A 13021-nucleotide genomic window follows, 5' to 3' on the forward strand; every position below is an offset into this window, starting at 1 on the left:
GATGCCAGAGAAACAAGAGTCATATTGCCAGTGACAGTGAGGGAAAGCAGAGAGAAGTGAGACATCAGGAAGTTGTAGAAGAGAACTCGGGGGCTTCTCTTCTATTACTCCTGTAAATTTTGTGTTGAGAGAATGTAAAAGAAAAAAGATAGCTGTTTCCAAGCCAAATCTAAGTCAGGGCCAGGAAGCAGGTGGCAGTTTATGCGTACTTTTTCCTTCCCAAACCTACCAATAAGCCCGTTTTCAATTAAAAGAGAAACATAAGGCTTTGGATGACTTTGCACGGTTCTGTAATAAATACATGCGCTCCTTTTAAATGAACACATCAACCACTGTCCTGCTGCAATGCTAAATCTGCCTGAAACCCTCTTACAGTGCTTCATTGCTAACTTGGATCTTGCTCCAGACACACTCCTCCTATGACAAGGGTCACATTCCTAATGGAAAAAGTACAGACAGGAAGGTAGTAACATGGTGTCAATGATGCCATTGAATTTTACATTTATTTTACAGGTCAGGGTTTATTCTAGCTAACAGGGCTCTTCTAGTCAAAACAAAACAAGAATGCTCCCTCTGCTTTTCAGGGAGAGTGTTAAAATTCATTATCCCATGCACTCTAGCTGCCTGTGCATAAATATCCTTTCTCAATGCTTGCTTGTGAAGGAAACTGTTCGTTGTGTTTTGCAGGTACAACTTCTGAACCTTCATCTTCTTTCTGCTCTCTCCTTGGCTCTGATTTCTCTCCCATTCTCTTGTGAGACTTGCTTTTTCTCAAATGCAATCTCTCTCTTTCTTTCCTCTCCTTTGTGCCTTCAGGTTGCTAAGAGGCAGGAGAAAAATAGCGTGGAATTAAAAGTGACTCCCACATGAACAGCAAAATCTCATTATTTTATTTCACTAGTAATGTATAATAAAATATTCTAGTCACCTACCTCAGCAAGGTCAGCTTTAACATGATGGGCTCAAATTCAAGGCCCCAGCCAGTCATCCTAAAACTCAGCAAGAGGTAACATGCTTTTGATTATACTCTATGTGTGGTAGGAGGGTCACCTGTCTGGAGGGCTTAAGGGGAGAGGAGAAAGGAGGGGAGAAGGGAGAGACTCTCAGATTTCAGCCCAGACTCCATGTTTCTGTCCTTTCACATGATCCATCTTTATGTGCCTGAAGGCTGTTCAGTGCTAGCTGCAAAGACCCACTGAAAACAAGTGCTGAAAATCATGAAGCGTCCTCAAAGCCACTTTTATAAGAGAAAAGCAATATGCAGGGGAGGAGATGAAATGGGATTACCTTTCCCTCATTTTTTTTTTCTTTTAACTTGTGTAGTCATGTAAAGAGTGATTTGAATCACACCCACAGAGCTCTGAATGCAAAAAAACCCACTCCAGTTGGAGCTACAAGTTTAAGCCCACTCCCAAATTTCATTTCAGATCTGTAACAGCTATCACTCAGTTCTTTGAGGTTCTGAAGTCCTTCACATCTCCCAACCTTCAATGGTGACTGAGGGAATGACAACAATTTGGTCTACTTGAAAGGTAGATTAAAATACAGCCTGGCACACCTCACTGTGGATTACAGAAGGGTACCAGAATCCATGTTTTTAACTGGAACCGAAGCCATATTTAGTGCATTATGCTCACTACACCTATTGTACAATTATTACACACTCACAGACTTTCTAGCTGTAGGTGCTTTTGAGAAATCATAAATGATAAACCAGATAACCACTGGTGAGGGTTGGCAAATGAGGCAATGTGAAGTTCCAAATGAAATAAATTCTGAGTAGTTCCTAAAGGGGAAAAAGAAGATTAGAGAATGCACTTAAAATCTTAGCAATTGCATAACAGAGTTGTCATCACCATAATTCTGCATATTCTTAGAGAACTGGGCATGCAAGGACTATAACTATGGGACTGATCATGTAACGATGCTAATTATTAAAAAGAGATTTTTTTTCTCTCTTGCTGCTGCACAGAAGGTCTGCAAAGAAAGCTGAAAATTACTTCTCCATACAAATTCGTTAGTGTCAACAAACTGAAAAAAAAGGATACTTCCCTCTGTTGTTATTTGGTGCTAATGTCAAGTGTTATTCAAGCACAGCTTTTTCAATAGGGTGACTGAATTTGATAGTGTTCTTCTGATACTTAAAAGCGAGTTAGAGTTTATTACCCTTCCTTCCATTGTATGATACACTAGATAGTATATATCACAGTATTAAAAATGTGTTAAAGTGTCATAGAAAAAAGGTTGTTATTGGCTACCTCATCAACACAAACCATATAGAAAATGCTCAAGCCTCAGGACAGAATGATGGAGAGAAGAGAAGGACGAAATGGGAGGAGAATCCCCTGCTGGCTGCATGCCCTTACAGCGAAAATACGTTCAGCCACTTATAGTAAAGGCTGCTGCACCTCTGTGGTGACATTGAAGTAAGCAGATGGGTGGACTCCCAAGGGGTAAAAGAGAAGCCTCTCAAACACCACGATGTCTGGCAATCTTACAAATAACACTGTATATGGTTAAACCAGGTCAGCAGCAGTGAGAAAGAGAGCTGGGTCTTACGGCAAAGGTGAAGTAAACCTGGTTTTATATTGTCACGTTTTGTTGGCATAGCCGTAGAAACCTCTGAAAACATTGCCACAGCCAGTGTGATGTCTCATTTTGAAGATACACATTTTTTAATAATTCTAGATGGCAATACTATATCAAGAATGCTCATACTAACGATATTGCCGCTTTAGCCTTGTTTGGGCTACTGTAAGGATAACATCATTTGCGAAATTCTAATTCAAGTTTATTTCTGCTCTTCCCCCAGCAAAGCCACAGCAATTACACCTGGGATAAAGCTGGCCTGCTTGCTGGTTTGGTTGGTTTTTTTTTAATTGATCTTAAGGCTGTTATTTGTTGTTACCTACCAGAGAAACTGAGCGTTTGCTTTTGAGATGCAATTGCTTTTCAAAGGACTCTGCAAATTCCTGCATGGAGTTTGATCTTGTCTCTGGGCATGAGCTGTCTGCTGAAGGTGTTCTGCTTGCCTTCCTGTGGCAGTGGCATTTGGCATCTTGGTCTTCTTGAAATTCCTTGGAGCCCTTGAGATGTCCTGAAGATGAGCCTTTGGTAGAGGCATGAAGTCGTGTTGTATGGAGTGAGGAAAGCGTGGCCTGCAAAATAAGAGGTCTTTGTTGAGTATAGAATATTAAAGCAGAGCACACAGGATAGATTCTCTCTGCTACAGAGCTCTCTCCCAACAATGGTGCACAATGAAGGACCTTACCCAGACTCCTGTATCTTTCCTTTTATGTGCAGGAGAATCACACTGCCAAGAGCTTGCTTTCCAGAGGCAGAAGCAGAATTTGCTTTTATTCCTGTTTTTGAGTATATAAGCTTTGGCACCGAAATAAGCATTCCAAATGTAAAGTGTGCTGGGTTCTTCTAGTGCCCACACTAAAAGAAACTGGGACCCTTCATAACCTCAGAAACTCAGGCCTCACATCTGGTGTCAGGTTCTAGGCAGGGCTCTCATAAAGCAAAGACCCAGCCTTTTGTGGCCAGATGAGCCAGATACAGGGTTTGACCCACAGGTGCTCCAGGTGTTATCAGATGTTTATCTGAGTGTGACAGGGACCATTTCTAGCCCAATTGTGTCAAATTTGCAGCATGGCCTACATGCAGGCAAGATCCTCTATTGTCCAGGTCTGAATTTTCTGCTTTGTCCTGAACTGATGAGGGAGCACTTTCAGGGCATTGAGGGACACATCCCTACCATAGAAATGGTAGGAAACAGGCTTCCTACAATTACATTTGTAGGGCTAAAGTGGGGAGGGAGTAGATAGCTGTTTAGTTTCTGTATGGTTCAATTTTCCCAGGCCTGACATGCAGATAAAAGCTATTGATCTGCATCAGCTGTGTTTAATTGAATGTCTGTAAAGGAGATTAAACTGATACAGAACTGCAGTGTTCTGTGGAGTCATGTATTGCTGGTTTTAGAAGTAGACAGACCTGTAGAAGACATGGGTGAAAAGGCCACCACATAGAGCCAGGCATGCCCCAAACCCCGCCAGCTGTGATGCTTTTTCAGGGTGAGGGGCTGAACACTGGTGAGATGCAGGTGGTGAAAGTTGTGAGAGAGAGATGTGAAGTACAAAACATGAGACCCCCCAGGTGTCAGGTTATGGCACTACAGGCACCCAGCTGTTGCATACATGTTTGAATGCGTATATGTTTTGTATAAGCCTGGTGCTAAGCCTTCAGATACTGAGTAACCCTAAGAAGCTCTGCTGGCTTCAAGGGAGCTGTGATTGTTTATAACAACTGAAGGTATATTCCACAGATCCTGAAATGTTTTCTAAGAAAATCCAGGAGAAAAACCTACATTCAGAGTAGGGGTTTTTGGTTTGGGTTTTTGTTTTGTTTTGTTTTGCTTTGTTTTTTTAACAAACAACAGTGGAAAGGTAAACCAACTTGGTATAGTGGCCACATGAATCTACAGATCTTGGATTGCAAGGGACGTGAAACATCTCCTGTATACATTTGCATTTACACTGGCCCAAATGCTATTATAAATGTTTCAGCACAAGGACCTGTGCAGCCTTTCTCTGAATAGTGAGACCGTGCATCCATATGGTTGTGACTACATCACATTAGACAGGCTTGATGAGAGGTGCTAAATTACCAGTAAACCTACACCTGACAGCGTTATGCATCTTCCAGCAAAATGCTGCAGATCTGTATAGGTAGATTTGTCTCCCTCATTACTAGTTGCCACATGCAGCTGTTGGCGGTAACTGAGAATATATTTTCTTGGGACTATATATCCTGCTATTTACTAATCTATACTTCCCATTTCCACATGGTTCTTTTACATAAGCCTTATACCTGACAGAAGCACCTAATACCAAAGGGTTTTCAGATCAGACGGTACTGGTTCAGTTTCATTTCCAGACATAAGCTTACTTCAGTAACTAGTATTATGGACTGCCTTTGAGAGTAGTGGTAATGATTTCTGCCATCCTATTTTTATCTTGGTTTCAAACCAATCAATATAGCTGTGATTTCTGTAAGGTCATATTGTATTGTTATTTTAAAAAGCATCAAAGCAATCACATTGTGCTTGAGGGACAGGAGTACCCATGCCATGTCAAGCTCAACAAGCTAAATGTCTTCTATGTCGTTTTAATCGCATCAACATATATTGTTTCCTGGAAATAAAAATTGTCTCACACTAAAAATCACTGGTGTTTGTTCTTAGAGGGTTTGGGCAAAAAAAAACCCAGGAGGACAGCTGAAATGGAGGATGGTATTCTATCAATCCTATTTTCCAATATTTGTAACTGTTTTATTTTACTAAGATGTTGCTTTTAATTTCCCTTCACAGATGGAATTATAGTTAAGCCCTTAACAAAAAGACTGCAGTTCACAAACTGACATGGCACCAATGGTCCAGAAAAGGGACAGGACTTCCTCTGAAATGTGTATCTGCCTCAGTGGACTAATGGTAAAGCTACACATACATATTTATGTCATCATATTACTGTGACTGTGCCTCCTCTCACAGCGCCTTTGCATGATACATATCACCATAACTACAAGGACAGCATGCTCACTCACGTTAGCATGTTGCTGTCTTATGAACACAGCCGTGCAGAGGACAGGAGCCTTAACAACACAACAAATGTTCAAGCATGAACATTTCGCGACTTATAACTAGTACAGGACATTAGTCTTCTTTTATCTAAGATTGACTATGGGGAGAACTGAGAGAGTCATAAAATGAAGCTCAGAAATGAAGCAGTTCTGGCACTGACTTTAGATAAAATCCACATGGCTTTCTTCCTTCTTCTTACATCTAATACATGCATTTAATACATGTGTTTGGTGCCAAATTGATTGCTTGATAATACTGTAAATAAGAACGGCTGAAGACTGCTTTAATTTATGCTTCCCCTCCTGAAGTCTCAGCAGCTGCTGGCAACAGAGATTGCCCCTGTATCTGCACACTCTGGTGTCCACCCACTGCTGCTGTCGTCCCTTGCCAAAGGTCTCTGAGCACAGCCCCAGTATCTGCTCCTGTCCTCGCCCCAGCAGCTGCCTTGTGCCTACACCTGGTGCCTCTTTAGCAACTCCCCTTGGTCTCTGGCTCCTGGGATCTGACCTTGAGTAGCTCTTAAACTGGAGAAGTGGGGAGGAGGTGAAACATGGGAAAAGGCATGGGAAGGAAGAATGATAAATGCTCCCCTATATCAAAATGGGGAAATTTTGCCAGTGCTGGGAAAGCCAGAAGCACCGAGCATGTTCTCAGGGGTTGTTTCTCACTCCCTTTAGTACTCCCTTTTCCTGCTTGAGCCTTTGTGTAAAGGCCAGTCATGCTCAATGTATCTATCTACACAACAGCTAATCTTTTGCTAATTGCCCATCTAAACCACACAAAAAGTACACAAACAAAAATGCTTCACGAAATTGATGTCAATATAATATGCCTATTCTCTTTCTCAGTATCTGTTGGAGACAAGATAATTGCTTCCATCTTTTGGGCTTGATCTGAGGGCTTGCACAGCTGTCAGTAAGAAAATTAATCTCCAGTGTGTCAGCACGAGTGTTCATTGTTTGCTGAAGTTTACACAATGACCCCAGTACTTTAGGGATATTTTGGAACATCTGCATTCAGATACTGTCCTACAGTTTCCTTTCCTTCTGACAAGCTTATAGCTGAGCATATATTCCTTAAAAATGTTTTGGCCTAGACTCCAACTGATCTGAGGTAACAATATTGTGGTAGATGTTCAGTCTGACTTTAGTTTAAATTACATGTTAGTAACTCCAACAGCGGTCAGTTGTTCTGCTCCCACTCTCAACTGTTTCTTATCAGATTTTCTCCTATGAACAGCAATGTCTACCTGAAGGTGGATGCATTTATAGGGTTGTAAAGCTCTTATCAGTGCTCCTTTGCCTCCTATCTTTTCCCCACAACAAAATGTCTGGGAGGTAAGAAACTGTCCTGAGCCAAAATGATGGAGGATAACTAGAATGTGTCAAGGAAAGTCGTAGCTGGAGACTTCAAAAAGAGTATCAGAGTTAAAGTGTCTAAAGTTTGCCAGGGGAACAAGTTAACTAAAGGAGATGAAAACAGATGACTTGGTTCTCCCCAGGCAGTTTTCACATTCAGTGTTGGCCCACAGCAACATATACAACTCTGATGCTTTTCAGGGGAGTGGAGTTGCAAGTTTTAGCCTGTCTTGCCAGTGACCCATTGAAGGATGAATGTAATTTTGTGTTCCCCTCTGCAAAATGGGAATGACAATAGCAAAAGCATTTTGTAAAGCTGATCTCAGTAATGTTTGTGAGGTATATTAAGATACTTAGAAAAAAAAAAGAAAGATATTGGGGAAAAAATAATGAAAACTGTTGTTAGTTTGGGAGTTGTTCTACAACCTTTATCCATATTTTACCATTATAGGATGCCACAGGAGTTTACCATAGTGTTTGAGGTGAGAGCCGTGGCTTGTCTTTCTACAGCACAGGAAAAACGACAAAGACTAACATACCAATTTGGAGCTGAAAGCCATTTCCAGCATTGTGCAAAACCACCTTTTGTGCTATACTACTAGCATTTTGCTGTGTAATACCAAAACACTCCTGGTGCAGATGCAGTTCATGTGGGCAGGACTGCACTATCGCTGATGCACCATACACCAGCCCTGGATACGAGACGAAGTGTGCTGGCAGTGCTGTTTTGGCAGTACCATTGTATCTCCACAAGGAACTTTTGCCAACAGCTGTGTCAGTCAGAACCTGCTGACTTGATTTTCATCAGGACAGCGGTGTTGTCTCCATTTACGATGTTGACACAGAAGAAAGGGAACACTGTGATCTGCTGTGGAGGTATTAACTTACAGAAGAGACGCAGTCTGATCTCAGTTATTAATCCTCCTGATTAATAGCACTGTTCTGATAAAATGAAGACAACATTTAACTAACACTGGTAAGTATTTTGAATCTTACAGTAGTTATCATTTGTAATAATGAATCTTACAGTACTTGTCATTTATAATAACTGTGTAAAAAACACACATCCAGGTGCAATAGCAAGTTGTTGCTCTCAACAAGGAGATGCTCTTTCTGAAGGTCTTTCTAGGGAATTATTAGTGCCCATTTGTTTAACTTCTAGATTTGGTTTAAGACAACATGTTTCAGTGCTCCTCACTACCAACCAGTCAGAGATTTCCAAATAAAAAAGTTTCATCTCAAAATTTATCCCTGCATCATAAAATCCCCAAACAAATCTTCCCTTCTCATTCCTCCAGTCAATTTCTGGCACTTGAAGCAGTTGAAATTTGTATCTGTTGCATAATACTAATGGAGCAAGACAAATTTGTGTGGAGCATTAATGTAAAGGCCAGACATAATTAAGCGTATAGGATAACTTTAGCTCACTGAACAGTAATGTCAAAAGTCACAGTCTTCTCCTTCTGTCATCTAACTTAATCCAAGTTCTAGGTGTTGATTCAGGGATGTAACTATAGCAAAGTATTTGAATAGCTATTGGCTAAGTATTTAAATTGCTTTTAAACAAATTGAATATAAGAACATGCTTCAAATGAAATGTATGTATGTGTACACACACAAATACACACACGAATATACACGAAGATGTGTTCAGCAGCTTGCTGAATAGACAGTGATTTAAAGTACATTCTTACATGTCGGTCTGTATTGGGGCCTAAAGAAATCACATATGCGTAGATCTCTGAAGGACAAAATTAAAATACAGTAAAATTAATTTTAAAAAAACATTAATAAACATTCTATTTTCAGGCATTCTGATGGAATCCATCAGCACAACTCTAGCTCAGAGTCTGTCTTGCAATCTGTGACCAGGGTGAAATATAACTGTAAATAACAAATGTGGCTGATCAGTTCAAAACTAATGAATGAAGGTTATCTCTCCAACCTGTCCATTAATTCAAAGAGGGGAGAGGTGGTTTTGGTCTGTTTTGTTTTTCTTAGCCAAATTTTTTGAAAATGAAATCCCACAGCTTAGAACATGGCAGCTCCAGTGGAGGAGAACTTCCAAGGTGACAATATAGCATGGCAGAAAAAGTCGTCTGGAAAAGATTATCTGTTTCTCCCCAATAGAGTAGCATTTACTCTGTTGCAGCCATAATAATCTAAGGATATAAGTGAAAAATGGTTTGTAAGGAAACATAGTATCTTTGGTAAGCCAACTGATGTAGTTGGAAAAAAAGAGACAGGTTTGGACCACCTAAACATTTTTTTAGGGCTGAAATAAAAGCAACAGCCTTCAAGTAAAGAGCAGACTGGGAACAGCTGCTTTCAGTTTAACTTCATTTTGATAATTGGTTAGACAGTTGTGAGCTGCCTTAAAAAACTACCTCTGCGTGTGAACCCTACCCCTTTCCCAACTATTCTGTTGGTTTAAGAATAAAGAACGTGCTTCTCCCTTAAAATCTTACTTCACAGTATAATGTTATGTGTTGCATCCTTATTTTCAGTCAAATGTTTTCAACAAGGAGGGACTGCATCCTCTATCTTAAACTAGAAGTTACACCTGCAAACAGCTAAATCCCAGGGAGTAAAGCGTACTACTTCCTGGAGATGGTACAGTTGCAGAATTAGGTCCAAATCCTGTGAATTCATGCAGGCTTATGTAGTTTTACATGTGAGAACAGACTCATTGAAGCCAATGTTTCTGTGCCGGTTTCCAAAATGTTTTGATCTCTGCCAGGTCCTGCTTAGCAGGCAGAACAACATTGTAATACGTAGTTAGGCAGTCATTACACCCTTCTCCTTACATTTCTGGTCCTGTCGTCGCTTAGGTTGGAGTTTGCCAGTTTTCTTGTATGCCAAAGGCACCGGAGGCCTGACTCTGGCGGGCAGCTGAGTTCAAAAAGCAACTACCTGGTGCCAGTGGGAGCTGAACTTACTCAGCAAGGTGTACCATACTCATCCTCACAGACCTCTAGGGCCATGTCCCTGGGAATAGCACTTATATTTACAAATAAACCACGCACACACACACACACACACAGAGGAAACTGCATACAGCTCTTACCGGAAGGGAGGCTCTCCTTTCACTAAAGGGTCGTGTCTGACGTTTCTTGTGGCCTCTACCCTCTTTCTCATTCTCATCGATCAAGTTGTGGCCCCAGAAGCTGCTCATCCATTTTGCAAAGGAAATGTCATCATCCTCTTCATATTCCATGTACAGACGCTCCAAACTTGGGGGGGTCTCCCAACCAGACCAGGAAAAGCAAGGTCAAATGCCACCACCGAGCCAAAAGCCTCCAACTGTTCTGCCAACAAGAGGAAGAGAAGATGCAGTTTCAACCACTCTTTCTGCTCTCCATTCCCCAAAATCCGTCCCACTGCAGCCCTAGGCACTGTCTACACGTAAAGTCAATCCTTTCTCATCTCTTTTCAACAAGGTTTCTTTTAACCTTTCCATTACAGCGATGTCCAATATGACACTGCCGCAGGGGGCTGGTGGGAAGGGAAATGTGTTGGCTGCTCCCTGTGTGTTGCTGTTGAGTGCCCCAGCTGTCAATACCAATGGAGAATTGCCCACAGTTACATGCCTGGGAGGTGTGTACACGAACCCAAAGTAGGCTTGTGATTTTGAGAAGCAGAATTGACATATTGACGGCGGTCAGAAGCTGGCACAGCTGCTTGCAGAGGCCTAACTGGCTCTGTGGGAGGGAGGACAGATGGCCTGCTCTTCCCATGCTGGCCTCCCTCCTGACTTCTGTTGTCTCTGCTCTTCCTTCGGTGTTCAGGAAACGTGGTCTGTCTAGGTAGAAGAAAGCCCTCCCTGAAGAAACTCCGAGTTCATTTTTGGGTTATGACAGCCAGCGTGAACTTGCATCAGCTGCTTTTCACCAGAGCCATTTCATCTGCCATATCGGGGTTATGGGAGGCCCTGCCTCACTGAAGGCACACAGAGTAAAAACGGGTCTCGTTCCTCACCACCAGCCCTGGGTGTAGGCCATATAGGCCCTGTCTATACCACAAAACAGAACAGGGCTGGGGACTCTTTTCTGGCCCTGAGACCAAGTGGTTAGACTGGTCACATCTTCCATACCTGGCGCTTGTGCTGTGGGTCTCCTCGAGCCTGTACGTAATGCACTGTGGCTGTAATACTTTGTTGTAATTTTTGTGTCTTTTTTATGTCAAAACACCTGAAATAACTCTGTTGTGGCCCATAAAACTGTTGTTTGTGTAGTATGAAGCTGGAATGTGTGTTACATGCCTTGGAACATGGCAGAAGGACATGGAGGAGTGCTTTGAGGCTGTAGAGCCTGTTGGGATAGCGTTGGAACAGGAGGAAGAGACCCAAATCTAACTTCCTATCGGAAGCAGTCCTTGGTGTGTGCTAGGTACCTAGAGGTTCTCCTGGTGCCTAGGCATTGCTGTGGAGATGCTAGATGGCCTTGGCCAGAACTATGCCAAAAGTTTGCTGGCAATTTAACATTATAGAGAATCAGCTGTCCAGCATTAAACCTTGCTCCTTGTCCTCAGTCTATTTAGCAAGGCAGATATAGTAACAAAACACCAGTTTCATTCATGTGAGTGTAGGTGTGAGGTTTAAATACAATACTCTGATGTAGGACTCTTTGTTCTGAACAATAGGGGTGAAGGGACCAATTGGTAATGGATGCCTATGTGCCAGAGTTTTACCTTGTCTAGGGCAGACGAGACCGTGATTAACACAAGCACCTGGAGTACCTGGGTGTGCAAATGGCATATCCTCAGATGTTGCATGTCAGAGCTTGGAGACACAACCAAACCTGTGGCAGGCTTCTTTCTTGGCAGAGGCACAGATGGACAGGAGCGAGAGGAGTACCTGCAAAACAGTACGGTAAAAAGACACCTGAAGCAATAAAAAGGATGTGCAGGCTGATTCTCCAGGTGGGGAGGAACTCTCCTGGCCATATTCTGACAGCCTGAATTTGAGTTACGTCCTTGAGGCTACCAATCTGTACAGGCAAGGTACATCTGAAGGCCTATGCTAGCTCATAGGAAGCATCACGTGGGTGGAATTTAGGCTGTCCCAGTAGGAAGCTATGGGCCTGTTGATACGTATTTTCTATTGCATGGTTCAAGTTTCTTCTTTTCTGACATGTGAGACAGAACTGCAGCCTGTCGTGTGGAGTAGGAAATGCTTCTGCTGTGCTGAGACAGGTGCCAGGGAACAGTGGGAGAGAGGCAGTCCCACAGCTTTGGCAAAATATGCTTATGTAAATAGTAATAATCCATAAATTAAGGGAGACACAGCTCAAGCTGTTTACTACCAGGCACCAAGGTATATTGACTCATAGTCCAGCAGGGCAAATTTTAGTGGGGCTCCTGAGGTATTTGCTTTGCGATCTTACTGTTGTTTTTATCTTCAGTCCTTTTTTTCTTCAGTGCAATATGTGTCTTCAGACATATTCCTTCCATTTCCCTTCTGCCTACAGTGAAATTTCTAGGTATGAGATGACTAGTGTTATCTGAGTATAAAAAAGTATCAAAGAGGACTCCTCTTCATCCTCAGTCGAGTGCTCCAGGGAAATAAGTGAAGACAGAAACATGAGCTTCCTCTGCCTACAGGTAAGGATGCTAAGTAGGCATAGACACACATATATATAATGCGTATGTATATACAACATATATAAAATTTCAGTATTGCATATTAAATTATTTTTATGACATATTTAATTAATAACAAACAAAAAAAAGAAAAATAGCATTTATAACAAGAATAATTTTGCTTCAAAATGTTCCAGTACAAAGTCCTAGAAACTTCGCATCAGTCCTCTATGTTAGCAGTCCAGAAACTCTGTCTGCACACAATTAATCCGGACCTAAAGATACATTCAGAATCTTTAGGCCTGGGCTAGTAACTCAAACCCGGAGTGACTCTGTACCTTGCACACCCCACCCCGGGGCACCCTCACACGGGGGCGCCTCTGGGCGGGGGGGAAGGGCGGTGTGTGTCCTGCGGCTACACCGCCGCTCCAGCAGGTGGCGC

The 13021-nt window shown here is 42.2% G+C and overlaps 1 protein-coding gene across 1 annotated transcript; it reads right to left on the bottom strand.

Moving 5' to 3' along the window:
• Nucleotides 1–479: 479 nt before the first annotated feature.
• Nucleotides 480–10305, bottom strand: LNP1 (leukemia NUP98 fusion partner 1). The gene is made up of 3 exons (XM_009583979.1): nt 10067–10305; nt 2913–3158; nt 480–820 (listed from the first exon to the last, which is right to left on the bottom strand). The coding sequence occupies exons 1-3, from the start codon at nt 10214–10216 to the stop codon at nt 617–619; spliced, it is 600 nt and encodes a 199-aa protein (XP_009582274.1). The 5' UTR covers nt 10217–10305; the 3' UTR covers nt 480–616.
• Between the last annotated feature and the right edge of the window lie 2716 nt (nt 10306–13021).

This window comes from Fulmarus glacialis, unplaced genomic scaffold, assembly GCF_000690835.1.
Source record: "Fulmarus glacialis isolate BGI_N327 unplaced genomic scaffold, ASM69083v1 scaffold38, whole genome shotgun sequence".
NCBI lineage: Eukaryota > Metazoa > Chordata > Aves > Procellariiformes > Procellariidae > Fulmarus > Fulmarus glacialis.

Coding starts and splice junctions, on each gene's coding strand:
- LNP1 (XM_009583979.1), bottom strand. CDS start 10,216: ATGGAATATGAAGAGGATGATGACATTTCCTTTGCAAAATGGATGAGC. Junction 3,159..10,066: donor AAAGGAGAGCCTCCCTTCCG/GTAAGAGCTGTA, acceptor CTTATTTTGCAG/GCCACGCTTTCCTCACTCCA. Junction 821..2,912: donor GCAAACGCTCAGTTTCTCTG/GTAGGTAACAAC, acceptor CCTGCCTCTTAG/CAACCTGAAGGCACAAAGGA.